This window comes from Podarcis raffonei, chromosome 13 (assembly GCF_027172205.1).
Source record: "Podarcis raffonei isolate rPodRaf1 chromosome 13, rPodRaf1.pri, whole genome shotgun sequence".
Lineage (NCBI taxonomy): Eukaryota > Metazoa > Chordata > Lepidosauria > Squamata > Lacertidae > Podarcis > Podarcis raffonei.
The window spans coordinates 22,723,401-22,750,687 of NC_070614.1; the positions used below are offsets into that span (position 1 = coordinate 22,723,401).

The 27,287-nt window shown below is 44.3% G+C and overlaps 2 protein-coding genes across 3 annotated transcripts; one reads left to right on the top strand and one right to left on the bottom strand.

Annotated features, from left to right (window-relative positions):
- Window positions 1–540: 540 nt before the first annotated feature.
- Window positions 541–26,992, bottom strand: PNPO (pyridoxamine 5'-phosphate oxidase). 2 transcript variants are annotated; one of them, XM_053360961.1, is made up of 7 exons: window positions 26,805–26,992; window positions 25,561–25,685; window positions 25,345–25,444; window positions 24,596–24,649; window positions 23,770–23,898; window positions 22,290–22,360; window positions 541–676 (listed from the first exon to the last, which is right to left on the bottom strand). In XM_053360961.1, the coding sequence occupies exons 1-7, from the start codon at window positions 26,928–26,930 to the stop codon at window positions 559–561; spliced, it is 723 nt and encodes a 240-aa protein (XP_053216936.1). In that variant the 5' UTR covers window positions 26,931–26,992; the 3' UTR covers window positions 541–558. The 2 variants fall into 2 exon arrangements, with proteins under 2 accessions (XP_053216936.1, XP_053216935.1); XM_053360960.1 differs by lacking the exon at window positions 541–676 and adding an exon at window positions 20,998–21,557 and having other exon boundaries at window positions 26,805–26,985.
- On the top strand, window positions 1,935–10,471 carry PRR15L (proline rich 15 like). Its single transcript, XM_053360964.1, has 2 exons — window positions 1,935–2,610; window positions 9,710–10,471. The coding sequence occupies exon 2, from the start codon at window positions 9,730–9,732 to the stop codon at window positions 10,051–10,053; it is 324 nt and encodes a 107-aa protein (XP_053216939.1). The 5' UTR covers window positions 1,935–2,610; window positions 9,710–9,729; the 3' UTR covers window positions 10,054–10,471.
- Window positions 26,993–27,287: the final 295 nt, after the last annotated feature.

The window sequence follows — 27,287 nt, forward strand, 5'->3', positions numbered from 1 at the left end:
TTCTGTTGATTTTTTATCTTATATTTTTTATCATCTTGGGGTGCTTCCAGATGACTTGTTTTATTGAGCACTCATCCCGATCTGTTTGCCAGGAAGATTACATGATGCTGGCTGTTTAATAAGTGTTCGCTCTGATTTAATTGCAGGGAGGTTAGATGACATTGTGTCAAATGAAGTGTTAATCTCACACTTTCCAGTGCATTTTCCAGTCACTTTCCTTATCGCAAAAAGCCTTATCTTTTGGGGTTGGGGAGCAGGGAGGGGAATGGATTTGTTGCGCAGGAGTTCCCAATCATTTCCAACTGCACAACCTGAATTTCCTAGTGTGCTCTTGAATTGCAGCTGAAAACAGTGAGTCTGGAAGTGCCTTCCTTATGCCTACTTGTTTTTGAAGTTTGTTGATTTTTTTATTATTATAAAAATTATATTGTGCTATTTTATGTAAACTGATAAAAGAGATTATTATTATGATTACATGGTCTTTACATTTTGTTAGATACATATAATAAATTGAAAAATAATGAAGTCCTGCCCTAACAGTACAACTGATATCTATATTTATCTAATATAAATATATATTATATACATTGAAGACATTACATAAATAATAGTTAAGGAGGATTCAAGTTTTGGAAACAGGTCATCATTGCTGGTATGGGTAAGCAGGTTTGTTGTCCTAAAAACAAAACAAAAAACCCCTTCAGCTTGCATTGTTTTATCTCACAGAGGCAAAATTGGGGATGTGGTTCTTTGCCATTCCGGGGTGCCTCTGGTTGGGGAGGTCATCTGGAGGCCAAGAGATGTGGTGTTGAAAGCAATGTAGTAACATGGTGATATTACCCCTCCAGTCTTATAAATGCTGTCGCCTGCTGCAATGCCCTGCGGCCTTTTACATAGGCAAATCAAGTTGGTTTCTATTGAAGGAAAGGGATAGACACAAACAAACCTGACACTGAAAATGGAAAGGGCAGAAATACCTGTGGCAGAGGATTCCAATCTTCCTAGACATTCTACATTTACTCTGGCCAAATTCCACACAAATAGGTTCACAAATAGACTCCCACATTCATGATGTTCACACCCCCCCAACCATCAGCCTGGACACTGAGGTCCAGCGCCGAGGGCCTTCTGGCGGTTCTCTCACTGCAAGAGGTGAGGTTACAGGGAACCAGGCAGAGGGCTTTCTCGCTAGTGGCGCCTGCCCTGTGGAACACCCTCCAAGCAGATGTCAAGGAAATAAGCAACTATCTTACTTTTAAAAGACATCTGAAGGTGGCCCTGTTTAGGGAAGGTTTTAATGCTTGATGCTGTACTGTGTTTTTAATATTCAGTTGGAAGCCACCCAGATGGGCGGGGTTAAATAAATAAATAAATAAATAAATAAATGTTATCAGTATCTCTTGGGTGCAGTTTCTTTCAGTGATGTTGGTTCACACATTTGGCTGCCAGCAATCAAGTGTCAATATATGAAATTCACAGAACCACAGATTTGTAGAGTTGGAAGAGACCACGGGGGGGGGAATCTATTTCAACCCCCTGCAATGCAGGAATCTTTGCACCCAACGTGATACTCGAATCCATGACCCTGAAATTAAGAGTCTCATGCTCTACCGACTGAACTATCCCTCAGATGTACCGGTATATGCACAGGTGAAACAATCCTAATAATTTGGGCACTGTGTCATGAATAAGTAGGGATGGAGAACCTGTAACTCTCAAGATGTTGCTGAACTCCAGCTAGTACAGCCAAAGTCAGGGATAATGGGAGCTATACATCTGACAACACTTGGAAGAACATTGGTTCCTCATCCCTGTGAATGAAGATACTCACAGGTGGTTCCCTTGCTGCAAAATATAATTGTTAGGCACATCTTGATGTTCCAGCCCACAATGTCTCCATTTTACACCCCAGTTATCAGGGTGTGATCTTTGCAAACCCAGTGCCTTACATTCCACTGCATCTCAGCCCCTGTATGTGTATGTATATATTGCCTCTGGCCTTTTCAGTCAACAGCATACACCTGAGGAAGTAAGGTGTTTACCTATGAAAGTCTTGCCCCAATAAACTAATCTCTAAAGTGCCACAGGCCTCGTCCTTCTCTCTCTCTCTCTCTCTCTCTCTCTCTCTCTCTCTCTCTCTCTCTCCTCTTCTTCTCTGCAACAGGCTATCATAATTGCCATTCTGGAATCGAAAGGCCTTGGTGCTCCCCTGGTCTCCTCAGGTGACATCAACAAAGCGGCAGCAAAATGTCTTAGCTTAGATTTCTCTCGTCATGAATATTCAGAACTCTCTCAGCTCGGCCTCTCTGTTAGTTCCTGTTTACTTTAGACAGGAGTGGCTGAGTCTCCGGTTAACCTTGACATAGAGAGAGAGGGAGAGAGAGAGGGAGAGAAAGGGGCGCAGCACGAACAGGTATGTTGCACCTCAGCACACCTGAGATGTGAGAGCCACTTTGCTACTGGCTGCCAGAGCCAAGGCTGCTTGTTTTGCCACGGAGACCTGCTTCACTGTCAGGACCTTGTCTCATCCCTTCTTCATGTTGGTCTTTTCCCATAACGGCTGAACTTGCTACTCGCTGAGAGACGAAGTTCAGAAGTCCAAGAGAGCAGGTATGTTTGTAATGGCACTGGGGTGGGGGTGGGGGGTGAAGGCAGAGGGAAACTTGAACGGCTCGCTGGGACGTTGTGCCTCCACAAATGTTTAATTGATTGCCGCAACAGATGGAAAACCAGTGTACTGCAGTGGACAGAGTGCCGAGTCTTGATCTGGGAGGCACAGGTTTCTCATCATTGCTAGCTCCTCAACTTCACGGGGTGGTATTGGACGATATTGTTTTTTCCAGCCTAATCTACTATGCAGGGTTGTTGTAAAGAAAACCTGAGATAAGGACAACATAACACCTGTATCTTGCCTTTGAGATAAGATGAGGAAACAAAATATATGACAAAAATGTACACACACAAACATGCAACATTAAACACTACTCATCACCGTGTACATAATTTAAACATAAAAGCGAATCGCCTATGATTTAATTAATTTCACATCTAGAAACACCTCTTAGCATTTCCATCTTTCTAAAAGTTCATCTGCACGTTGGCCACTGACTCCTTTCCCCGTGCTGCTTTTATATACTAATTTCACAACAACACAGTGTTTATCCCTGTTCCTTTAAACTCTTGAAAAATAAAATCACTCAAAATAGCTTTCAGAAGAGGAACTGACAATTTAATAATCTACCATGCAAGGTTGTTGTGAGGGTGGGACCTTTAAGGTGCGTTTGAGATAAAATGGGAAAACAAAAATCAACTACGTAATGGCCTTTTGAATATATTCCACATCAGCAAACCCGGATTAACCCCTGAAGGTACACTTGATAGGAAGGTACTGTACGGCCAGTCCTGACTCCTTAATATGTATATCAGATGTGCTGGCATACACAATTCCCCTCCCCACTTGTACTCACTCTATGCTTTGCAGTATATTTATCTTAGGTATACACCTTTAAAATGTGAAGAGGTAAATGGCCCTAAGATCCTTCCCATGCAGTGTTTTTTTTTTTTGGGGGGGTGGGAGGGTTGTACATTAAAAGCACAGTTGCTGCCCATATGATTTGTGATAGAAATAGCACATTTCTTCACCATTCAAAGTGCACTCTTTACTGGGGGAAACACAATTTCCCCTACAGCTCATTCATCCTTTCCTACTGTAACAATTGTGTGAGTTCTGCAGGGTCCAATAGGACGTTGTTACCTGTGACATGAATGGCAATGAGCACTTCAGCTGCTTCTCCCCTGTCCCAAATGCCTGTACTAATTTGTGAATGTTTTTTAGAAAAACACTGGCTGGATCTAGACACATGAAAGAAGTGGCTTAGTTAAACACATTGCAAACTTTGTACGAGAAATCGGGTTAGCAAAAACGGGACTCCATAGCACAATCTGGTGTCACAGTGTTAGAATGCTTAACAAAGTGTATAATGCACTTTTTCTTTGCCAATGTAGCTTAGTCTACTGTTTCATGTGGGGTTGTTTTTTTTTTTAATGTATGCAATGCCTTTAAAGTTCTCTTATAAGCCCTTGGCACAGTAGTATACTGTACAGTACAAGCAAAAGGAAAGCTGGCGTTTCTTATGCCTGCAAGTTTTTATTTTATTTTATTACAATACTGTCCGCGTCAAAACACCCCTCCCTCATTTTAATCCAGAGTTACTGTTTCCATGAGATTTTTTTATGTACTGGGTTTTCCACAGAAATCATAAGGTTCTCTCTCCCCTTCTGCCATTTTATCTTCACAACAACCCTGCAAAGTAGGTTAGGCAGAGATATTGTGACAGGCCTAAGATCATCCAGTGAGCTTCATGGCTGAATGAGAATTTGAAGCCTGGTCTCTCCAGGTCCTAGTCCAAGTACTCTAACCACTGCACTATGTTGGCTCTCATTGATGAGGTTGGCATTTTGATGCAGGTGACACAGTGAAAGACGTACATGCCTGTGCAGCACCAACCCCACAATAAACCGACACGTGGAAATACCCAAAGGGCAGTTCCAAGGCCGTCTAACTGTCAGACCTCTCCTTAGCAAGGAATTGTAGGAACTGTATTATTGCAAGAAATACTAGGGCTTATAAACAGAAAATTCATGCCATATGGCATGCATAAAACTACAATTTGCATACTACAGGGAAAGCGAAGGCAGCTATGCCACTAGACCCATTTCAAACAAGTTTCGAGCCACTTTGAAATTTGTAATGTAAATCTGCCCGAAGGCAGGTGGTGTGTGCAAAAGAAGGACCCCTCCCACCCACTCCTACTCAGCAAGCCATTTCTGGGAGAGCTGGGGTGGGTGTGTGGAGGGGATGCTTGACTTTCCAGCCCAGCCTTCTCCAGCCTGATGGCTTCTAGATGTTGTTTGACTCCAAATCCCAGGAGCCCCATTCAGCATGGCCAATGGCCAAGGATGATGGGAGTGTTAGTCCAGCAACTTCTGGAGGGCACCTCTTCAGAGGGATCTGCCAGTAAACATAGTTGCTCATCAGAGCAAAATGTGGATTTGCACGAACCTGTCTCCCCATTAATTTAGAGGTATTCACATTATGTCCTCCCCATTCCTGCATTGCCCTGCACTTTGCTTCCTTTAAATGTGGGGACTTTCAATCCTTGGAAAGTCTGAAAAGGCCAGGATCAAAAAACCCCGCATTTACAGGCGGAAAGGTTAGGGACAGCTCTTTGATGGGCAGGAGGCCATTTTCAAATGTGGACAAGCCATAAGCAATTCAGGCACACCTGCATGGGAAAGTCTATGGTTGGAGTTTCAACAGGGAAGCCTTTCCCAGATTACCTCAGATATAGCTGCAGAAGACCTTATGCCAATGTGACTTAGTGGAACGTGTGGACATTGTTGGGGCTTACTTTGAGAAAGTAGGAAGAGCATAACTTTTCCAGCATGGTGGATCAGTGTGTGTTTACATGTGTGAAGAGCATCATGGGCTGACGAGAGTGCCTGCGGTGGTAACAGAGGTCAGAGATGCCACAAAAATGGCACATCCAATATACTGTCCCCTTCAAGAGTCCTGTCTGCTTTCAAGGTAGAGCGAGGTAGTAGCAACCATATTAGAAAGCATTGGGTACTCCTATAGGGATTGTTCAGGAGCACTGGCGGAGGAAGAGGAATGCGGGGGGAGCGCACCACCCCCGGCAGCGCAATTCCAGTGGGGTGCCATCACGGCTGCCTCCCCGGCCCGCCCTGGTATCTCCTTGGGTACCTTCTTGGGTGACCAACAAACAAATAAATAAATAATAACATTAATGATTTCAAGCCAACGATGGTCGGTCACTCACTCCTGCAGACCCTTTAAATACTGGGTGTTTGGACTCACACCCTCTGACATGCCTGGGGGGAAACCAGGATGCAAGTCTTTTGGGGCTGTGCTCCCGGGCGAGTCCCATGACTTGCATGAGAGCATGGCATCCAAAAGCACATGTCTTTCAGAGCTGTGTTCTTGCACAAGCCAAAATGGGGTATACTAGGAGCCAATCAGAAGCAAGGATGGCTTCTGTAATTTCCAAGGTGTCTTGGGAGAGTTGAGGAGTGTGCATCACTGTCTTTCAACTTTCTAGATTCAGAAACGTTCTAGAACCACTTCCGTATGTATATGTCTACTGAGAAAGAGCTGCATGGAAACATTATGTGCCACAGAGAATTCTGGGAGGTTTTCTATGTCTAAGGATGTTTCCAGATTGTCACTGTTTTTTGAATGGGATTCAATCACATACTGGTAAACTCAGGTTGTGCAGTTATAGTTGATTTGGAGGTTTTGCGCAACAAACCTCCTTGCGTTGGCGCAATGTCATCTAAACTCATCACAAACAAATCGGAATGAATGCTCATCAAGTAGCCACTGCTGTCGAATCTCTCTGCAAACAAATCAGGATGAATGCTCAGCAAACAGATCATCTGGAAGTGCCCTCAGTTCAGGGAGAGTGCTTGTCAGGGTTACTGGGTCCCACCATTGTTTCACATGAATTGAGATTGCACCCTAGAATAGGGGGTTCCCAAAGTGTAGCTCACAGTCCACCATAATTCTACAGCATCTAGCACAGCACCTTATAATTACTAAACAACAGACAGAAAAATCATTAAATGGTTCTCCAACACCCTCAACCATTTTCTGCGTTAGAATAACTCCATACTCCCAGTTATCTATGCTTTGCTGGGGAAATGTAACAATGGAGGGAAAGCTGTATTTTAGGTACTGATCAGTTCAGTATTCCAATTTTTACATCAGTTTGCAAACTTAATAATAATAATTCATCATCAGTACTTCAATGCAAATATCTCTTAATATACTGTACACACATTTTTATTTGCATTTTTGTCTATTACAGTATACCCATTTGTGAAAAGCATTTTGTGTATTATTTTCACGAATATGTGCATTTATATGCACGCTTTACTCTAGTGTGTACATTTTTGTATATGTAACTTGTCTAGAGAACTGCACTGCAAAATTCTGAGAGGTACGGTTTTTGAAAGATGGCTATGTTTTGATTTATGTATTGGTTTGGAAGGTGCAAATTAGGTAAAATTGCCTTTAAATGTGAGCCAAATAGAATTTCTCCCCCGTCCCTACACACACAGACATTATATGTGTGTGTGTGTGTGTGAGAGAGAGAGAGAGAGAGAGTGTGTATCTAAGCCCTCATATATTACCCAACCCTCTCTGAAGTTCTCAGAACAGGTTACATTCTACCCTTGAGCTCATTTTGTTCTCATAGCAACAAGGTTAGGTTCGGGGGCTGACTCAAGGCTGGGCCTATTATTAGGCAAAGTGAGGTGGCTACCTCAGGCAGCTGGTTTCAGATGTATTGAAAAGGCAGGAACATGTTAGCTATTTCATTTATTATTATACTGCCAGTAAGGGGGAGAGGCACCTGTGAAATTTTCTGCCTTATCTAGTCACCAGCATGGAGTACCATCACTTCTCTCTTTTTTGCAGCCATTTTGTGCTGGCACCCACAGCACTTTTATTGACATATGAGAAGCAGCACCTCCTTTTTATTTATTTACCAAGACGTTTATGTAGATGGGGAGAGAAGCATAAGAGTCTAGAGTGGGTTACCACTGTGTCAAACCATGTTCTTTCTTTCTTTCTTTCTTTCTTTCTTTCTTTCTTTCTTTCTTTCTTTCTTTCTTTCTTTATAAGGAAATAGATGGCAAGAGAAAAACAGAGTGAGAGAAGATGGGGAAGTGGGTCACAAGGATTAAGATATTAAAGTAAAGGTCAAACCTCGATTTGGACAGGCAGAAGATGAGTTAGAGCACATGCCTTGTGTCCTAGGTCCAATGTACAACATCTCTTTCTCTTTTTTTAAAGAAACAGGTTAACAGGTGATGAGGAAGACCTCTACCTGAGGCCCAGGCAAGCTTGTGACTGTAGCTAATATTGGGATAGATGGACAAACCTGGTAAAAGGTAGCTTCCTATCTACCTATGGCAATGAAGCTTTGTGTGGTTGTGCAGCCTAAGTCACATAGTAGTTGCAGTCCTAGCACAAGAGTGTGGGACCTGCAGTCTTCCAGATGTTGTTGAACCTCAACTCATCAGACCCAGCCAACAGCATCTGGAGAGCTACATGTTCCCCACCCCTGGCACTGCTCATCCTTTGTTCCTGCCCAGGGAGGCCCTGCCCCTCAGAGCCAGTGTGTCACATGGGGCTGGGCCTCAGCAGCTGCAGCCTATCCTCCTCTTTGCCTGCTCTCCAGCAGCCGCTATGAGCTGCCCAATGGAGGAGGCTGGCTGTGGCAGCCACGGATAGGCAACTCCCTTCGCAGCTGCTGAAGCCACACCCACCACTGCTCGGGATAAGCGCCAGTTCATCCCCCTCCCCTAGTTCGGCAACGGCAGAACTGGTGGAGGAAATAAGGACATTCTGGGATCAATTCAGAAGCCAGGATGGCTTTCATCATTCTGGGACTGTCCCTGGAAAATCGGGACACTTGGAGGGTATGAGACTGAGCAGGCACACAGGTGTCCCTTAGTCTTCACCATGGCAAGATGTACTGTATTTCCAGTCAAACTACAGTTATTCTTTCTAAATTTGCACCTACGGATATAAATCAGCACAATGTAAATTGCATGCAGCTGTGTGCCTTTTTTTTATTTAAGTAATGGGTTTCCTCCTTTTTAGCAATGTGTAAGTGCCCATTCTGCTGAGACGCAGGTGGCGCTGTGGTCTAAGCCACTGAGCATAGGGCTTGCCGATCAGAAGGTCGGCAGTTCGAATCCCCGCAACGGGGTGAGCTCCCGTTGCTCGGTCCCTGCTCCTGCCAGCCTAGCAGTTCGAAAGCACATCAAAGTACAAATAGATAAATAGGTACCGCTCTGGCAGGAAGGTAAATGGCGTTTTTGTGTGCTGCTCTGGTTTCGCCAGAAGCAGCTTAGTCATGCTGGCCACATGACCCGGAAGCTGTCTGCAGACAAATGCTGGCTCCCTTGGCCTATAGAGCAAGATGAGCGCGCAACCCCAGTCGTCCACGACTGGACCTAACGGTCAGGGGTACCTTTACCTTTAAGTGCCCATTCTACTGAGCTCACAGGCCAAGGCTCTTGCTGTTAGTGCCTAAGGCCTCGAGGCTTCAGGATAACTATTTGCCTTGTGTAATCTGTTACTATAAATTGGGATTTTTTTTCTGGGGTGGGGGGGGGGGGAAACAAAACAAGATTTGGAATTCTAAGGAATTAATCCCTGGCCAGCCTCAGGGGAAAGAACCAGCCCAAGCCACAAAAACCTGAGGCTCCTGCAGATGACCTGTTTTTTGAACATTCATCCTGATTTCTCTGCATAAAGCTTGCGTGGAGGTTAGGCTATATCCAGCCTTTACTGAGCATTTGTTCTGATTTATGGGGTGGCTATAAAACAAAGAACAATTCACATTCATCCTATTTGCCTGCGGGGTGTTTATACATATTCCTGTCAATTGCTCATTCATTTCAAGCTTTTCCTTGCATTTCTCTGTCACTTTCCTAGAAGTGTGTTTCTTTTTTTTTATGTGGGTTTGTTGCACTAGTGCAACAGAGTACTTTAATCCACTTGAGCTGTGCAAACCTACATTTTTTTCAGTACACGCTTGAATCTTGCAGGCAAAATGGCTGGCAGTCTGGAGGCACCTCCTGGTAATAATAGATCTGCTTTCCCCCCACATTCAAGGGTGTCGATTCCTGGCCACCATGGCGGAAAACAATTATAGCTGGTGGAAGCTGACTTTTCTCCGGAAAAAAAAATCCACCCCCAAAGTATTGTATGAAAGCCCAGATATCTACGATGTCACCAACAATGAGAACCAACAGGAGGGTATGCTTGCTGACGGGGGAAACAGCGGGAGCAGCGAGCGCGAATTCAACGCCCGGCTAGAGAAGATTGTGGACAAGAGCACCAAAGGGAAACACGTCAAAGTCTCTCATTCAGGGCGCTTCAAGGAAAAGAAGAAAGTAAGGGCCACGTTATCAGAAAACCCCAATTTTTTTGCTGACAGCGAACGGGACGAGAAATAAGGAGGTGGATGAAAGAGAGATGCTCTCTTCCCACGCCCTCATCTGAGGGTGTTTCTCTGGTCTGAGAGAAGCGTATGACACATGCATTTCAACCCATTTGCAAATGAAGTTTAACGAGGGACCAGCTGGGCTTTCGAGATTGGGTCCTGATTTTCACTTGAAAAGAAAAGTTTCAGAAGAAGATGAACTTTATTAATGTTACTAGTCTTTTTTTTAATTTAAGGAATAAAGCTAATAGTATTTAAAATGCAAGACAGGAGAAGCCAGAGGCACAGCAGAGAATGTGTGGTGCAAGGAACATATTCAGAATTGCTTAACCAGTTACCCCTGGATACCATGAGGAACCCTATCATCCCAGTGGTGCTATCAGGGCAGGACTAGGGCTAAGGTTCAGGGCTCCAGTCAGCAAAATTACACACACACATTCAGTAGGGCTAGCTTACCATATTTTGAAGTTAAGAGAATACATATTTACTACCTATGGAGGAGAAGTACCATTAAACCATAAAGCCTAGTTTCAAAAATTACCATAGTGTACCACCATGTGACCCTCATAATTGGGGTGCAAGTTGAGCCAACATGTTTGCCACCCAAGATTAGCATCAGCATATGGCATCCTCAGGCAACAGCTGGGACTCCAGCACTCCAGCTGTGCCAATCAGCGCTGATGGCTGCCTCAGCCACTGTTTCTTTGGAGGTAGGTTTATCTGGTTGCAGTGGCTCAGTCTGAGAAGTTGCCCACCACTGAGAATTTCCCACAATGCCCCAGAACACTCAGTGTAGCAGAACTTTTTTTTGGGGATCACCAATCTTTTTTGGCCAGTAGACACATCTGGAATTTTGAGGAAGTGTCATGGACACAAGTCACAAAACTGGTGGTATGAGCTATGAGAGCATGGCATGCCCTCCAGCATTTCTCCGATGAAAATACGGACGTCCCATTACATAATGATAATTTTGCTACTTATACCCCCAAACTTAATCCATTCCTGAAGTCCGTTCTTAAACCAAATCTGTTCTTAAACCGAGGCACGCTTTCCCTAAGTATTTCAATATGAGTAGGAAAATGAGAGTACCCCTAAACATTTAAATTTTTTAAGAAGAAAAAGCACTAGATAACTCCACACCCTCCAACATTTCTCCAATGAAAATAGGGACATTCTAAGGAAAAGTGGGACATTCCATAATCAAATCAGAAACCAGGACGGCTTCTCTAAATCAGGGACGTCCCTGGAAAATAGGGACACTTGGAGGGCCTGGCATGGCATAACACAAAATGGCTGCTGTGGGGGCATGGCATAACAAAATGGCTACCACATCTAAACGAAAGAGACAGGAACACAAAATAGTGTCAGTGTGCCACCACATCAACTCCCCCTTCCAAATCAAAGAGGGAAAGGGAATGTGCAATTAATGCAGGAGAGAACAAGCAAGTGCAAACAGGAACTGAGTTGCAAGAGCAGTCTTTTTTGCATTGTGGATATGGGGGGTGGGATCAAAAATTACTAAGACCTTTCCCCGGCACCATGGAAGGTACTGGTGGCCACACTAGAACCTCCAAGCATTGTGGGAAATTTAAATGGTAGGTGGGTTCCCAGGTTAACGTACTGGTACAATGTAATTTCATTGCTGAGGGGTGGGGAGGTACCTTGCTCAGGGGCTGCTCAGCAATGAAACCAGCCTTGTTGTCATCTCTTGAGTGCAGTGTGCCCTGCTAAAGCTGGAGATTCTAATCTGTCCTTGTATGGTGCCAGCCTCCACAATTGTGACCCACCAAGCTCAATAGACCCACAGGCATGCATTCTGGCTGTCGGGCATGTGATTAACATCCCACTACGCCTATTTTGCAGCCAGGGGAATGCTGCAAAAACAGGTTTATCGAGGACCACCAGATAAGACTGGAGGGCTGTGTATTCAGTGATGGGCCACAATTTGTGTAGGTTTGATCCAATGGATATTCTGGAGTCAGCAATCGATGATGATGATGATGATGATGATGATGATGATGATGATGATAGAAACTGTGGACATGCCCTTGCTCAGAAGCCTTAACATTCCTCCAAGGGATGAAATATCCAGCTACAATGCGTCACATAAGCCCTACATGAAACCTTTCCCTTTTCCATCTCCTCGAACTGCAAAATGGGCATTTCTCTCACTATTGTCTGTGACTTTATGTTTTTCCTCCCTCCACTGTGCAGCATTAGGGATGTTTATAAAGAAAAGCGTGCTTTAGCATGGAGTTGCAACCCTAGTAACATGCATTTTGTTTTATAACTGATCTATGCGGGGATCAAAAGGTCATTTCTCTCCAGCTCAAACTGAACAGTAAACCTCATGGCAGGGGTGGGGATTCCTCAGGCTTGGGTGCAAAATGTCGCCCTCTGGGCCTCTTTATCTCACATTTTGAACTCTCCCCAAGTCACACCCCTCTGCCCTGGTGACACCCAGCACACTAGCCCTGCTCCACACCCTCTCTGAGTGCCTTTGCCTGACTGGAACGTATCTCCGAACTGTAATAACACCTCTTGCTTGTCTTGATGAAGGAAGAGGAAATGTTTGTGTATATGTGAGTGGAAACCTCTGATCTTTGTGTTGCTGGAATGTAACCTAGCGTACAAAGTGGCCCGCCCACTTTTGCTTATGGCCCCACCCATCACTGATGTGTGGCCACCCACAAGGTTCTCCTAGCAGCGGTTCTCAACCTGTGGGTCCCCAGATGTTGTTGGACTACAACTCCCATCATCCCTGAGCTCTGGCTTTGCTAGCTAGGGGTGATGGGAGTTGTAGTTCAACAACATCTGGGGACCCACAGGTTGAGAAAGGCTGTAAGAGGGAATGTGTTCCTCAGGGCGAAGTAAGTTCCTTATCCCTGCCCTATAGACATTCCTTCTAACAGTGTGGAATGTCTCACTAGCTTGAGTTGTCAGAAGCCGTTTTTCTTATTTTCTTATTTGTCCACCTGCATTATATACCATATTTTGGGGCGCAACTGCTTCTTCAAGGCAGGGTACAAAATTTCAAAAAGTGCATTAATGATAAAAAATGTTTTTAAAAAATGTCCAATTAAAACGACACACTCCTTAAAATTGAACAATAGGAGGTGAAAACGTCAACGGCAATCAATAAAAAAATGAAGTGATTAATAAAAAGTAGATTGGAATAAAAATGGGTTTGTTTCTTAAAAGTTTCCAAAGATGGGGTTCTAAGGAAGAGAGTTCCAGAAGCACAAAGCCTATGACAAAAAGTTCCTGCCTCTGGTACCAGCCACTTCTCTGTGCATGTATGTGCAGGACTTGTTTGGGGGATACACAGGGAGAGACTGTTTGGTTCATATTTACTTCATAGCCTGATATCCAAGTTCAAGGGTCCTTGCTCAAAGTGTCACCTAAATACCAGCAAACATCCAATTCAATCTAAACCATATTAACTCAGGTCCATTACAGTGGAGGAAAGGACTTCTGAAAATGATGGCAACACACATTGAATTCAAGGTTGTCCTTTTCCCACATTCAGTTCAGTTGCCTCCAGTCAGTCCCTGCCAAGGCTGTCTGGTAAGTCAGGTGAACACTTGCTATGAAGAACTGTATTAATAACTCACCTATCAACCTCAGTTTATACTCATAAAAACCTACTGTTCTGCTGAACTTTGCACACCAGTTTCATTGAACTTCATCACAGTTTCTCTTCCTAACGGGCAAGAATTACTTGCTGCAAAAAACTTGTCCCCACCGTTGCCCCATATATATTGGGTTTCAAAAGGACAAACTTCCCCCACTCTCACCCATCTCAATAGAAAGCATTAGGTCACATTTGCAACATACATTTAAAGCACTCTGAAACCACTTTAAATAGTCATGGCTTCCCCCAAAAGAATTCTGGGGGCTATCATTCGTTAAAGGTTTTGAGAGTTGTTAGGAAACCCTTAATTCCCTTCCAGATCTACAATTCCCAGAGTTCCCTGTGAAGAGGGATTGGCTGTTAAACCACACTGGGAATTGTAATTAATTATAGTGATGAGATTGTCTCTGAGCATACACAGAGTGTCTCCCTAGTAAGTAGTTGCATGCAAACACAGGCCAAGACAGGGTTGTGAAACAATGTTATGTGATTTAAGGGAAGGGCTGATTTTACATGATTAAGATCTACAGCTAGGTTTTGACTACCTGTTTTGAGCCAATATGTTAGCTGCCTTCTCTCCCCAACCACCTTTCATATTATCAGCCCCCAGACCTATCTATCCTTAGGAATCCCCGCTGCCCCCCAGTTCCTCTGTGTCTTCTTTCTCCCACTGATCTTTCATATTATTTAAAGTGGCCGGACTGTTTTCCACCATTCTGATATAGCCTTCTCTTTAATTAATTTGTGATTATTCTGTGACATCACAGCAGCACACCCCATGCCAGGGGTGAGAGATGAGTTGTTTCCATGGTCAGCTCATCCTTGATCTCCCAATGCTATCAAAAGAGTGTAGTAGGTCAGTTCATCCTGGGACAAAAGAACTTACTGTGTTCTGTTTTGATAATAGATTCTAAGGACAGTGTCAGCTGCAGGAAATACAATCCCCTTTGGGCAGATTGGGGCAGGGTTGTACATCCAAGAATTCAATACAGAGCACGTCCATACAATATAGCCTTTCTTTACACTGAAATGTCCCTGTTTTATTTCTGTTTAGTTTCAAATATGACTCCACCCAGCTGTGTGTGTTCTTCAAACAGGTTCTTTATGAAGCTATTTCTGCTTTAGAGGCTACAAAAAGGTCTATTCAGTTGTGTCCAGATGCATCTTCAACCCCCTCCATTTACCTTTATTTCCTCTTTGTATTAAGGGCACAAAAAATACGAGGAGAAATGAACAGAGAGGTTTTGTCTTATTTACAGCTTTTGTTTATAGCAGAAAGACATTCAACTAACATATAAGGAAAACTCCCTCAGACCTCCACAGCCAATCAGAGTAGGAGTTACCTCAGCAAATATCATGCTATTCAGCCTGGTTGCTAGGCAACACCTCCCCAACCAACACCCTCTTGGTTGGTTGGCTAACTGTAAACAGAATTAACCATTCGGTTACTAGATGAATGATCCCTGATGCACTTCCAACAAGAGGTGTGCATGGGTACTGCTCTCCCAACAACAGGAATGGCAGCATCAGGGATAGAAGGCACAACTCTGACTGATAAACTCTTCTAGCCCCATATCTCTTTAAGTGGCCATCTGGAAGTGAAAGGCACTCACCTTGTGCTGAGACACACACATCCATCCTTTTTAGAACTGTACATATCTCAGGGAGAAATCCTAACAAGTGAAAATAAGTGCCAGGACAAGGTCTTGGATTCAAATGAATACTTGAGTCAGTTTAGCTTGGAGTGCAGATCTTCACTGGGATGTTACATAATGCTTCATAGCTGAGCACCTGGTAACAACTACAAAATAAGAAACAACTCCTAGGCCAGTCTTCCGTAACCTGGCATGGCCTCCTGCCTGGACCTTTAGGACTGCAACTGTGTATACACCATACATTTTCCTCCCAAAGGATCCTGGGAACTGTAATTAAAGATGCTGGGGATCATAGCCCTGTGAGGGGTAAACTCCCATTCCCAGGACTCTTTCGAGGTGGGAATGTGCTATAAAAGAATGTATGCAGCTAAAAACTCCCATCATCCCTTCACATTGGCCATGTTGGCTGGGGCTGATGGGAGTTGTAGGCCAAACTATCTGGAGGTTACCAGTTTGGGGAAGGGAGGACTGTACCTACACATTGGTGCTAAGTAAAAATTCTTTACAGAAGTAGTATTTCTTCAAACTTTTTTGACCTCAGAATCATCCTGAAGCCCTCAAAAACATTAAAAATACAATCCTGCAAACAAAGTCAGCAGAGCAGGAAGACAGATCCAGCCCTTTGCCTGCTGTGGTGGATTTCTGTTTGAAGGAAGTTTTAACGGAGGGGTGATCACCTACCTGCAATCCAAAGTGTTTTCAAATCATTCTCTCTTCTGCACCACTGTTTGCATGTACAGACTAGGGCTTAATAACCAGGCATTTGTGTGTGTTGTGGTATGCATCACGCTATTGTACACAAGAATCTGAGGATCAGGGAAACATTGAAAATGAGTGTGTTCCCCTGTGCCCTCAGCATGACACTGTCTTGCCTGGCAAATGGGTCTACTTGGGTGCTTACTCAGTACAGAACCAATATGTTTGTTACTCCATTTGTTTCTTATGCAGTTTGTATTCAGTGTATGGGGAGAGACAGGGCCCATTGCTACTGCTTGTCTTCCAGAAGCAGCAGAGAAAGCTTTCTTCTTGGCTCTGAACCACTAGCAGATATTCCCAGACGAAAACGAAGGTATAGTCACAAAGCTTAACAGCTCTTTTTGAATGCAGGCATGAGATGCAAATCCTGGTGGAGAATTAAACTATCCTCTCTTCTGATATTAAGAGGCCCAGCATTTCCTCTTTGCAAATATCTCACTGTGTAGGTTGAAGGAGAGGCCAAGAGTCCTGCAGTTCTGCTCCAGGGTCCCAGCTAAGCAGGAAGCAAAATTAAGAGGCCTCCTCGAAGGCCCACGGGCAAAGGATAATCATCTTTGTGGCACATTTTTACAGTGTACCAGGAACTTTTACAGTGTTTGCCTCATAATGACCTCAGCTCAACCCTGGGAGGTAGAGGTTAGGCCCAAGGTTGTCTGGCTCAGCAGTAATGTGATGTGGAGTCTCCCTATAATCAAACCCAGCACAGATTTGAGCATCACATCACTACCCCTTTGCGATTTAATTGGATTCTATAGAGCTCAAGTATCTCATTAGCAATGTACTTCAGAGACCACTGACTTGGCTACATCTCTGTTCACAAAGTGGGCACATATTTATAATATATTTAACGGGGGGGGGGGATATCCAGGCACTACATTTTTTTCAGGAAGGAGAAAGCAAGACATACATATCAGTGTCCCTTGTAGGTTTACTCAAGAGCAAACTTCATGTAGTTCAATGGGATTTACACCTAAAGAAATGTGCCAATATATGCAACACAATCCTCTGTCAGAAATATGCAGAATGGCCTCATTGGTCTCTTAAGAGACCAGTTATTACATTTATATCCCACCTTTCCTGCAAAGATCAATGGTTCTCCTCTCTCCCAGTTTTATCTTTCTAACAACCTTGTGAGGTAGGTTAGCCCGAGAAATGGTGACTGGCTGAAGGTCATCCGGTGAGCTTCAAGGCTGGGTGGGGATTTGAAGCCTAGTTCTCCAGGCCATAGTTAACAATGTTAAGCACAACAGTACAGTGGTACCTCGGGTTAAGTACTTTATTCGTTCCAGATGTCCGTTCTTAACCTGAAACTGTTCTTAACCTGAAGCACCACTTTAGCTAATGGGGCTTCCTGCTACCGCCGGAGCACGATTTCTGTTCTCATCCTGAAGCAAAGTTCTTAACCTGAAGCGTATGTAACCTGAGGTACCACTGTACATCAATTCTTTTTAAGATGTCACATCACTTTTTAGTAATAAAATACCCTACGTTTCTAAAACTTGATGTACTAAGGTTCAGATTTACTGGAACTCACACCTTCCAACTTGGGACCTCTTCCCTAATTCACAAATGCACAAGCGATCTGTGTGTGTGTGTGCACATGGTTTCACACATGATCAGGGACGCTGTTCTCTTGTTTATTGCTTTGCATGGTTCAGGATATGCTTCTGATCTCCAGGCACCACAGTGACAACGTGAAGCCTCAGGCTAAAACAAGGAAAGCGAAAGTTCAGGAGCATTCCAGAAACGGGTGTTTCCAGAGGCAAGGCAGAAGGGGGCTCTCCCAGGCTTTAGGGAATCCCATCATCAAACGTGAACTGCTCTGGCAGATCTTAGCCCTCGATTAGCAAGCAAAGGAGCAATGACTGAAAAGGCAAATATGTGCCGGGAGCTGAGAGAGGGCAAAAGGTTATCAGGGATGCAGTTTCACTGGGAGGCAACCCAAGAATGAACAGAGAGCAAACCGATACCTGACTTGGGCTGCACACCAGAGAAAAGCCCACGCTAACTCCCCCTGGTGGAATGTAGAAGAACAGCATGCTTTGGGGAGGGGGGTAGATGACAAGGTAAAACCAGAAGAGAAATCCAGTATTTCCACTTTTCACCGGTTGTGCCTTATGTAATAAGGCCACAAACACTCACAGGGGTTTCCCTCTGGAATTCCCTCCTTTCAGGCATTCGTCAGCTGAATCCAAACCTCTTTTACCAGTGCTCATAAGAGTTTCTTTGGAGAAGTTTTTAAAGTTGCCAAGATTAAATTGCTTGCTTTTAGCCGGGGGTTAAGTTTCAGCATATGATTTTCACCAACCGTAGGCAGTCATCACTTCAGAGTTGTGAAGCATTTACTCCTTAGCGCTTTTTCTTCTCCTAAAGATGTACTGCAAGACAACGGGTACAGATTTTCCCTCTGCATTTACACCTGAAGTCTTTCTCATGAATAAGTATCGGTTTAGGATCAGTTTTCGTTCTCCTACAGTAGATGGGCTAATTTTCCAGGTTAATGAGCCACTTCTGCCCCTCACTAACTCACCAATGGCTACCCTCACCTGGTTTAGCCAGCCAGCCAGTCAACACAATTTCCCAGGGTGTGGCCACTGCCGCACGCTGACAGTTCTAGGAGCCACAGGTGAGAGATGAGGGCAGGGTGGGGATCAAAGATGGGGAAGCTACCCCAGAAGGAGCATGACATGTCCCCCACCAGAGCACTTCTGGAGGCAGGAAAGAAGACACACACACTTTTTGTGGGGGGGGAAACAGGACAAAAGTTAATATTAATCCACATTCACCTTCAACTATCATTCACTAGGCTGAACTTTTACTGTCCAAATGTACATAGGCACAGACTCAAAAGTTGGTAGACAGCAGCACTTATAGACGCCGGACTGCCCAGACAGAGCAACAACAGGAATTATCAGGACAATATCCAGTACTTTTAAGACTTTCACAAAGAACATTAACAGAGCACCACACACACACACACACACACACACACACACACACACACCCAAAGCACGTCTCTGACCCATTAGGATCAGTGACTAATGTATTTACTGTTGCACTTCCAGTTTTGTCTACGGAAGAACCACAAAGCACATGTAAGTTGTCACACTGGGAGATAACACCTCAAGGCAGGAACAGGAGTTCCTCAAAATGAATGTTACTGAAACGGGGATTTCCTGCCATTTTCCCACCGTACACCCATCTGCTATGGATTAGGGAGGCCTGGCAAGTGATGTGGAAGGGCTGCAGTTGCAAAAGCTTGGTGGAAATCACATCCCTCTTTAAATAAATGGAAGATCAACTTTGGACCCAAACTCTTTGATTGTCCCAGGGACTGTCAGGTAAGCATGGAATCTGATACCCAGGTCAGATTTCCACATCCCAAGTATCTCAGGCCTTTTTTGTTTTAAAGAGTTCCTAGCTTTTATAGATTGAAGGTCAGAAAATGTGGGGGGGCAGTGAAATCAGAAGCAAAAAGGAAGGGAAGACAGAGCAGAACATCCACCTGTCTTCCCCCCCATTAAGCCTTTCTAGTTCATGGGGACATAGGAAACTGCCTATGTCAGATCATTAGCCCATCTTGCTCAGTACTGTCCACGCTGGCTGACAGCAGCTCTCTGCAATTTCAGCCGGACTGAATCTAGAATCTGCATGCAAAGTATATGTGCTACCATGGCCCCACCCCTTTGAGCTCCTGAACTTATAGTCCTTGCACACCCTTGGTTGTAATTTTACAAGCACCTAATAAGTGCTGGTCTATCCCCCTTCCACCACTCCCAGTCCTTGCACCAGAATCCACATATATGTGCCAATGTTGTTTTACTACATTTTTTGCACTGGGCACACTGGACTGGATGACCTGGGAGGTCTCTTCCAACTCCATCTTGGTTGCCCATTTAACAGACCTCCCAGTTTTCATTTTTGTTGGTTTCAGAATCTGGGTCCTCTTCAACACAAAGCACAAGCCTCTTCTAATCATGCCTCATATAGTGAGTTTATAGAAACTGAACGAAGCCTATCTGCTCCATTCTAATGCAGAACCACACAGATATATCTGCTAGCCACAGCATTAAGCCAGTCTGAAAAAGAAGTTGTTTTAAGCTGCTTTTAATATTGTGTTCTAATGTTGTAACTTGCCCTGCGACCTTAGGCTGAAAGGCAGGTAATTAATAATAATGATCTCCCACCAGCACCTCAAAACTCTGGAAAGTATAGCTTTAGGGGACTGAAAATCCCCAAGGTTTTATGCTTTGGGAGAAATGCTAGCTAAATGTGTGAATAGTTTAAAAATCTGTAGTGCAGTCATACCCTGACATATTGTTACCTCCAGGGCCCAAATATATGAGATGGGCAAAAGGAGATTAAACTTTTAGAAGATATCTGAAGGCAGCCCTGTACTGGGAAGTTTTTAATGTTTGATGTTTTATTATGTTTTTATGTGTGTTGGAAGTAGCCCAGAATGGTTGTGGCAACCCAGCCAGATGGGCGGGATGTAAATAATAAAAATTATTATTATTATTATTATTAGGCAGGTACCTTTTAACAGGGCTCAGAGATCCATGAGGGCCTTGCCCAGGTTGCAACCCAATTACAAGGAGGCTAAATAAAGTGCAGACCATGCTTGAGGATATATGTATGCCAACTTATTTCCCTGTTTCCTATGCATCTGTTGTCAAGATCTCGTGAGATTGCTAGTCAAACAAGCAACATCCTGAAACAGTGACTTGCTGGCTCAGGTCCTTCTCTAGATCAGAATGAATGCTTGCACAGTTCAAGTAGAACATGCAGTTTGAGAGACGGAGAGATCTGTGCTTCCTTAATGTGACAGAGTTTCAAAAATGACCATGCTTAGTGCATATGCAAGAGCGAGATTGCTGGTGGAATGGACAAACACACAAAATAATCAAGGGATTGTAGGAACCAGTGCTGCTAGCGGGCCCCAAAATAAAAAAGAACAATTTCAAAATTAAAACAGAACGGTCAGGATTGTGCTTTCTGTGTAGGAGGAAGCCCATGCTACAAGTTTGCACTGCCCTTCTCCGCAAGAATGTTTAGGCTGCTTCAACCTGCCTTTCTTCCAATGGTTTACACAGAGATTACCACCACTTTATCCTCACCAGTACCTTGTAAGGTAGGCTAGGCTGAGAGTTAGCGGCTGATTGAACAGCACTGCAAGGATTTCAATTCCAGGTCTCCCCAGTCTATGACTTTGTCCAGCGGTTCTTTGGGTGCTCTGTCTGAGAAGAAAGTGGGGAAACAAAGAATTTGGCACTTAAAAAAGAGAGAGGGTGAACTCTAAAAGCTTCTCAAGGAGACAGCCTCTCGTAGATCCAGTTGTCCTCTCCTCTGTGGGTCATAGGTTTCAAGGGTGCACTGCTGTCTTGGAGGTACCGGAAAACAATGCGGTCATGCAAACGGTTTGTCTGGCCCTGCCAGAACTCTATGACTTTTGGTTTCAAGATGTAGCCTCCCCTGGAGGGGATAAAAGAGAGACAGAGATAAAAAGACTGAAAGAAAGAACCCTAAAACAACAAAGTACCAACTCGCCAATTGGTAATAGGGCTGTGTGAGCTATATAAACAAACCTCATGGGGTGCGGAAATAAATCAAGAGGTTTAGCTACTCTCTAATCCCTGCTGTAGAGGGATGTGGGTGGCGCTGTGGGTTAAAACCACAGAGCCTAGGACTTGCTGATCAGAAGGTCGGTGGTTCGAATCCCCGCGACGGGGTGAGCTCCTGTTGCTCGGTCCCTGCTCCTGCCCACCTAGCAGTTTGAAAGCACGTCAAAGTGCAAGTAGATAAATAGGTACCGCTCCGGCGGGAAGGTAAACGGTGTTTCCGTGCGCTGCTCTGGTTTGCCAGAAGTGGCTTAATCATGCTGGCCACATGACCCGGAAGCTGTACACCGGCTCCCTTGGCCAATAAAGCGAGATGAGCGCCACAACCCCAGAGTCGGCCACGACTGGACCTAATGGTCAGGGGTCCCTTTACCTTTACTAATCCCTGCTGTGGTGTTTGCCACAACACCACATTCCTCAATTTCCTTTGGCTTGAGTTTATCCCAACCAGCCCAATCCACCACTGTAAAAAAGATCACAAGTTTCTGAAACCAACGTCCTGGATCTATGGCTGATCACAATTGAGAGAGGGGGGACAACATACAGAAAACCAAACGGCCAGAATGCACACTGAGGCCTGACTCACCAATATGCTGGCTTAGGCACCTTAGCCTCTCGGTACACCTCTTCCAGCTCTGCATTTTTCTTCCTTAAATACTAACAAAAAGAGGAAAAGGACTGTGAAGCTTTTTGTCAAAAGGAAACTACCTGGGATCCTGGTAATAACTCCAATCTACTAGGCGATTTGGGGATATAGAGAGGCTTGTGGATAATCTGCACTTTGTAAGGATGGCTAACGAGCATGTCGTTTGCTGAGAACTGGAGGGAGGGGATGCCAAGGGACAAGCTCAGTGGATAATGGGTGGTGTTAGGACTAGACTATTAATTTATTTAAAAGTTTTAATAGAAAAAGCATAATGAGAACGATTGGAAGCTTTTCACAGAAGACATTATTGGATAAGAAATGATGTTGCATAAATATCTGATACTTTTAATTGTTATTTTCATTTTCTTTTCTTGTTACTTTTAAACTTTTAGTACTTTTTGATGTAGAGAATTCTTTTTCTTTCTTTTTTCTTTTCCTTTTTTTCTTTTCTGTGCCTGGATGGGTGTTGTACTTCATTGTACTTACCTTTATTGTTAGATTGTATTTTAAGCCAATAAAGATGTATTTATTACAAATTTATTTAAAAGTTTTATATCCCACCTTCCAGCCAAATGATCTGCAAGGTAAACTGTAATGATATATGCCAGGAATCCACAACATTTTGGGGCCCAGGAACACAGATGGTAATCTAAGGAACTGCCATAGCCACACAAAAAAAACCCCCATTTCACAGAAGAGAGGCTGGTGATGCTCAGACACACCCCCAAACAAAAAAAGAAACCCAAACACCTATACCCCCATACCTATACCTATTATAGACAAATCTAAAAGTTATTTGTGTTAAAAATGGCTGTTAAGGACTCAAGCTCAACTACAATAAGTCTTAACACACTGGATATCTACTGTAGCAGAGTTGGGGAACCTTTCTAGCCCATCTCCCGCACCAAATTTGAGCTGCCTGTTTGTCAATTGCCTGAGCTTTTTTGACTGCAGGGGTCTTTGGAAGCTGCTCTTAAAGCACAGCTTGCACAGCACTTTGAACAGGGGGTATAGAGGCACTGCCATCAGAGAGCCTTCTGGCCAAGCCCTACCATTATCCAACATCATATGAAATCATATCAGCTGAAATGGCCTGGCAAGTCAAATGATGAAGCCCAGGGGCCAGACATTCCCCACCCCTGTACTACAGGATGCCTATGTTGTGGAGGAGCTTTCAACTTTTGTGCAGAACCATGTTTGCAATTGTTCTTCAATTTCCCTGATGACAAGCAGTCCACCTTGAGAACCCTCTATGTTAAGGAAGTTTTGATACCCGTTTACAGATTAATATTTTTGTTACCACGTCTGACAATGTACACCCAGGCTCTCCAGCATATCATGAAAAGGCATATTTCAACACTGTTTCCCCACCCCCAACGCTGGTTCAAGAAAGGGCAGCCCCAACCCTGCAGCTCCTCACCTCTCTGTCCGCAATCACCGTGCTTTGACGACTCACTACAGCCCCGATCTGGCTGCTCTTTGGACGCGTGTAGAAGTACTTCTCCGATTCCTCCTCAGAAAGCTTCTCTACAGGGCCCTCAATCCGTACCTGCAAGCAATTCAGTTCAAAGCATGTGAAGCACAAGACCAGAGTGAGGATGTGCTAGTAAGGGGGCTGGGCTGTGTAGTTCAAATCATAGTTACCCCAAGCTCCTCTCCAATATGGTGGGATTAACTGAGAAAAGAGAAGGGGGTGAAGATGGAAAACTTAATTTTTAAAAACTTAATTGGACAATTCCAATTCAGAAGAGTTGGAATTGTCCAATTAAGTTTGGGGTAACTATGAGGTGACTGAAAGAACAAGACACACCGCAATGAATAGCAGTTTCTGGTTCCAAAATGCAGACTTGCTACAAACCAGAGAGGATAACTACAGTACTCCCTCCGAGCTGTTCCAAAGGGATGATTTCATTTTCACAAGATACAAGAAGAGCTGAAGCAAACTCAAGTACCGACACTTCAGTCCCTTCCATACTTGAGATCAGAGTTCAGCATCTTCCACAGAACAGGCCAAAGAGGAAGAGCCTCCAGCTGCAGCAAGATCATGTCCTTGTTGATCTGCTCAAGACCTGGCTACATAAAGTAAGACTCAGCACATATAAGCAGCAACTGGGAAAATGAAAAGGAGCAGCCAGGACAAAAGTTCACCAAAGCTCCTCTTACCATGTCACCCACCCCATGTATTACAGAGGTTTCCAGTTTGACTACAGGACTTCTTTTCAGTAGATGCAGAGAAGACAGTTTACCTGGCGATTGAGGGGCTCCCAGTAGAAGACCATTGAAGCAAATGGGTTTGAATCCTGCAAATGGTGAGAAAAGCAACAGTGAAAAGAAAGTTGCCGTGTCCGCTGACTAAGGCTGTGTACATATAATATATTCAGAGCATGTGACTTCCCACAAAGAATCATGGGAACTGTAGTTTGTGGGGAATTGTAGCTGTGTGAGAGGTAGTGTTCCCTGCATTCTTTGGGGGTGTAGACATATGGTGTCTACACAGAGGCACCTGGATTCCCTAAGCTAAAAGGCAAGGATGATCTGGAAGCAGGTTCTTAGACTGAAGAGTTTTTTGTTGTACTTTTCAGTCAGCCTCTCTCTCTCTGCTCCTTGCTGCTTGAATTGTCTATTTGCAGAAGGAAGAGGAATTTGTACTCATAACCCTTTGGCTGGCCCAGTTTAGCTCAGGATCACCTGTTGCTGAGCCGGCAAAAACTAAGACGCCATAGATAGCTTCTATGAGACTTCCAATTCCCCCTCAGTAGCTTGCATAGGTGTTTATGTATGTTCCCACAGCAAAATGGAAACAGAATAGGCAAATATTTGCAACTTTCCTAACTTTGCATAATTGATATTGGTCACAAAAATTCTAAAGGATTGTTGCTGTTTCACTTAAAAAATAAGAAGCCTGGATTCAAAGTGTCAGCTCCACAGAAGTAAATCTGAGGTGCCAGTTTACAAAGGTTCAACTTTTCTCCGATAATCTTTCTGTAGCACTCACCAGCTCTCTTCCTTTCCGGCTCTCATGGTTAGTGAAGAAGCGAAAGCCTTCCTGGCTAAACCCCTTCAAAAGCAGCATCCGAGCAGAAGGCCGTCCATCTCTGGGAAGGGATAAACACAGCCTGTAGATAGGCAAATATCTCTTCTCTACTTTGGCCCTGGGTCCCCCAAACCCATAAAGCAACAAGAATACAAGCCATCAGGCAATGATTCCTACCTAGTACAGGTGGCTAAGCACATGGCGTTGACTTCCCCAATAGATGGGCACTTCATAGCTTCTTCAAACCATACAGAGAACTGCTTAATTGGGTTGAGGGAGGTCAGATGTTTCTCCTCAAAGGCCTGGGATGGGAACAAAAAACACCCACATTTTTAGCAGGTGGCTACACCGTTTGATGCCAGTTCTTCTCCCCTTTCAGTCACACATCTATCACTTCTCATTTCCAAAACGTGGTCAGTGTGTCATATCCTACTGCTTCTCCATCACCTATTGTGTTCTTGTAAACTCACCAACCCTTTCCATTTCCCCTTCCCTCCTTTTGATATTCCCCAATTGTTCCATCATCCTCCCAGCCTTCATGGTTCCATAATCATCACCTGACCCTTTCCTCCAAACCTGCCTGCATCTATCAATTGACACACCCACCCAAGCTTTTGGACCCAGTCTCATAATGCTTAATTTGAAGCAAAAGCTCTCTACCTTGTCTCTTAATATTTGCTTTGGATGCCTTGGGTGGGTTCCAGCCTAAATTAGATGTGAAGCCATGACTAATGTAAGCCCCGGTGATTTCAAAGGGATTCTAAATGCAATTTCAATTTGATCTAATCACTTGTTCACAGCTTCAAACATCAAGGAGATTCTATTAGTTTACTTGCAAATTTAGTGAGAAAGAAAAGGAAAGATGAAAGAAAATTGAAAAAATAAAGAGAGAGAAGAGAAAAAAATAGAAACGGCAAATAATAATATGCCAATAATGATAGACTACAATGCAGGTAGGTAAAGCAACCATCAGTCCATCAGTATACAAATTTTAACATAAGCCCTTTAGATGTCCACATAGACATCCACCTGAAACTGATGCCTATATGAAATATGTTGGATCTATATGAAATAGGTTAGATCAAATACAAACTGGGTAGTGAGGCCCTCAGACCATTATATAATAGATAGTGGGCATTTATTTTTCCACAGCTCTCTTATACCTTCAGCATCTGTTTGTGTTAAGGCAAGTCAGCGTCTCTATATATGCTCAGCCACTCTGTATATGCTCAGAAACAACACCTTATATTACTACGCTACGATTCTTTTCGGAGCGAAAGTCAAACTGCGAGGCTAAGCGCTGGCCCGAGAAACGCCGCGCACTCTGCACAAGCTCAGAGGCACTCTGTCCTTCAGCATTCCCCGGCCCCGAAACGCTGCAGTGCAAAAACATGTTCTGGGGTTTAATGCTGCTCCCTCACCTCATCGTCCCCCCTGTAGTCTTTCCGAAGGTGCGTCAGATCCATGGCACGAGACGATTTCCCCGCTTGGCTTGAACCACGAAACCCCAAAGGACGCGACCCCCGGCGAACCGCGCGGCTCAACATCAAAAGATCCTTTGCCCCCTTGCAGTGCGCACGCGCGGAAAAGAGCGACGCGGGCGGAAGCAGCTCGCGTCTTCTCCGCTAACCTCAGAGGCCGGGAGGAAACGAGGTCTCAAGCGCCCAATCAGAAACGAAGCAAGAGCCCACCTTTTCCTCTACCCCGCCCTTCTCCGACCACAGCAAATCAAAAGCGCGAAACGACAGTCACCACCAATCAGAAGGTAGAAGGCGGTCCCTCGTAAACCAATGGAAAGCGACTTGCCTCTAGAATCGCAAAGGGTCTGTGTACAGGGGAAACGCGCCCGTAAGCTCGCGAGTGTGCACAGTTCTTCGCTCCCACCTTCTGCTTATGAAGTTGTT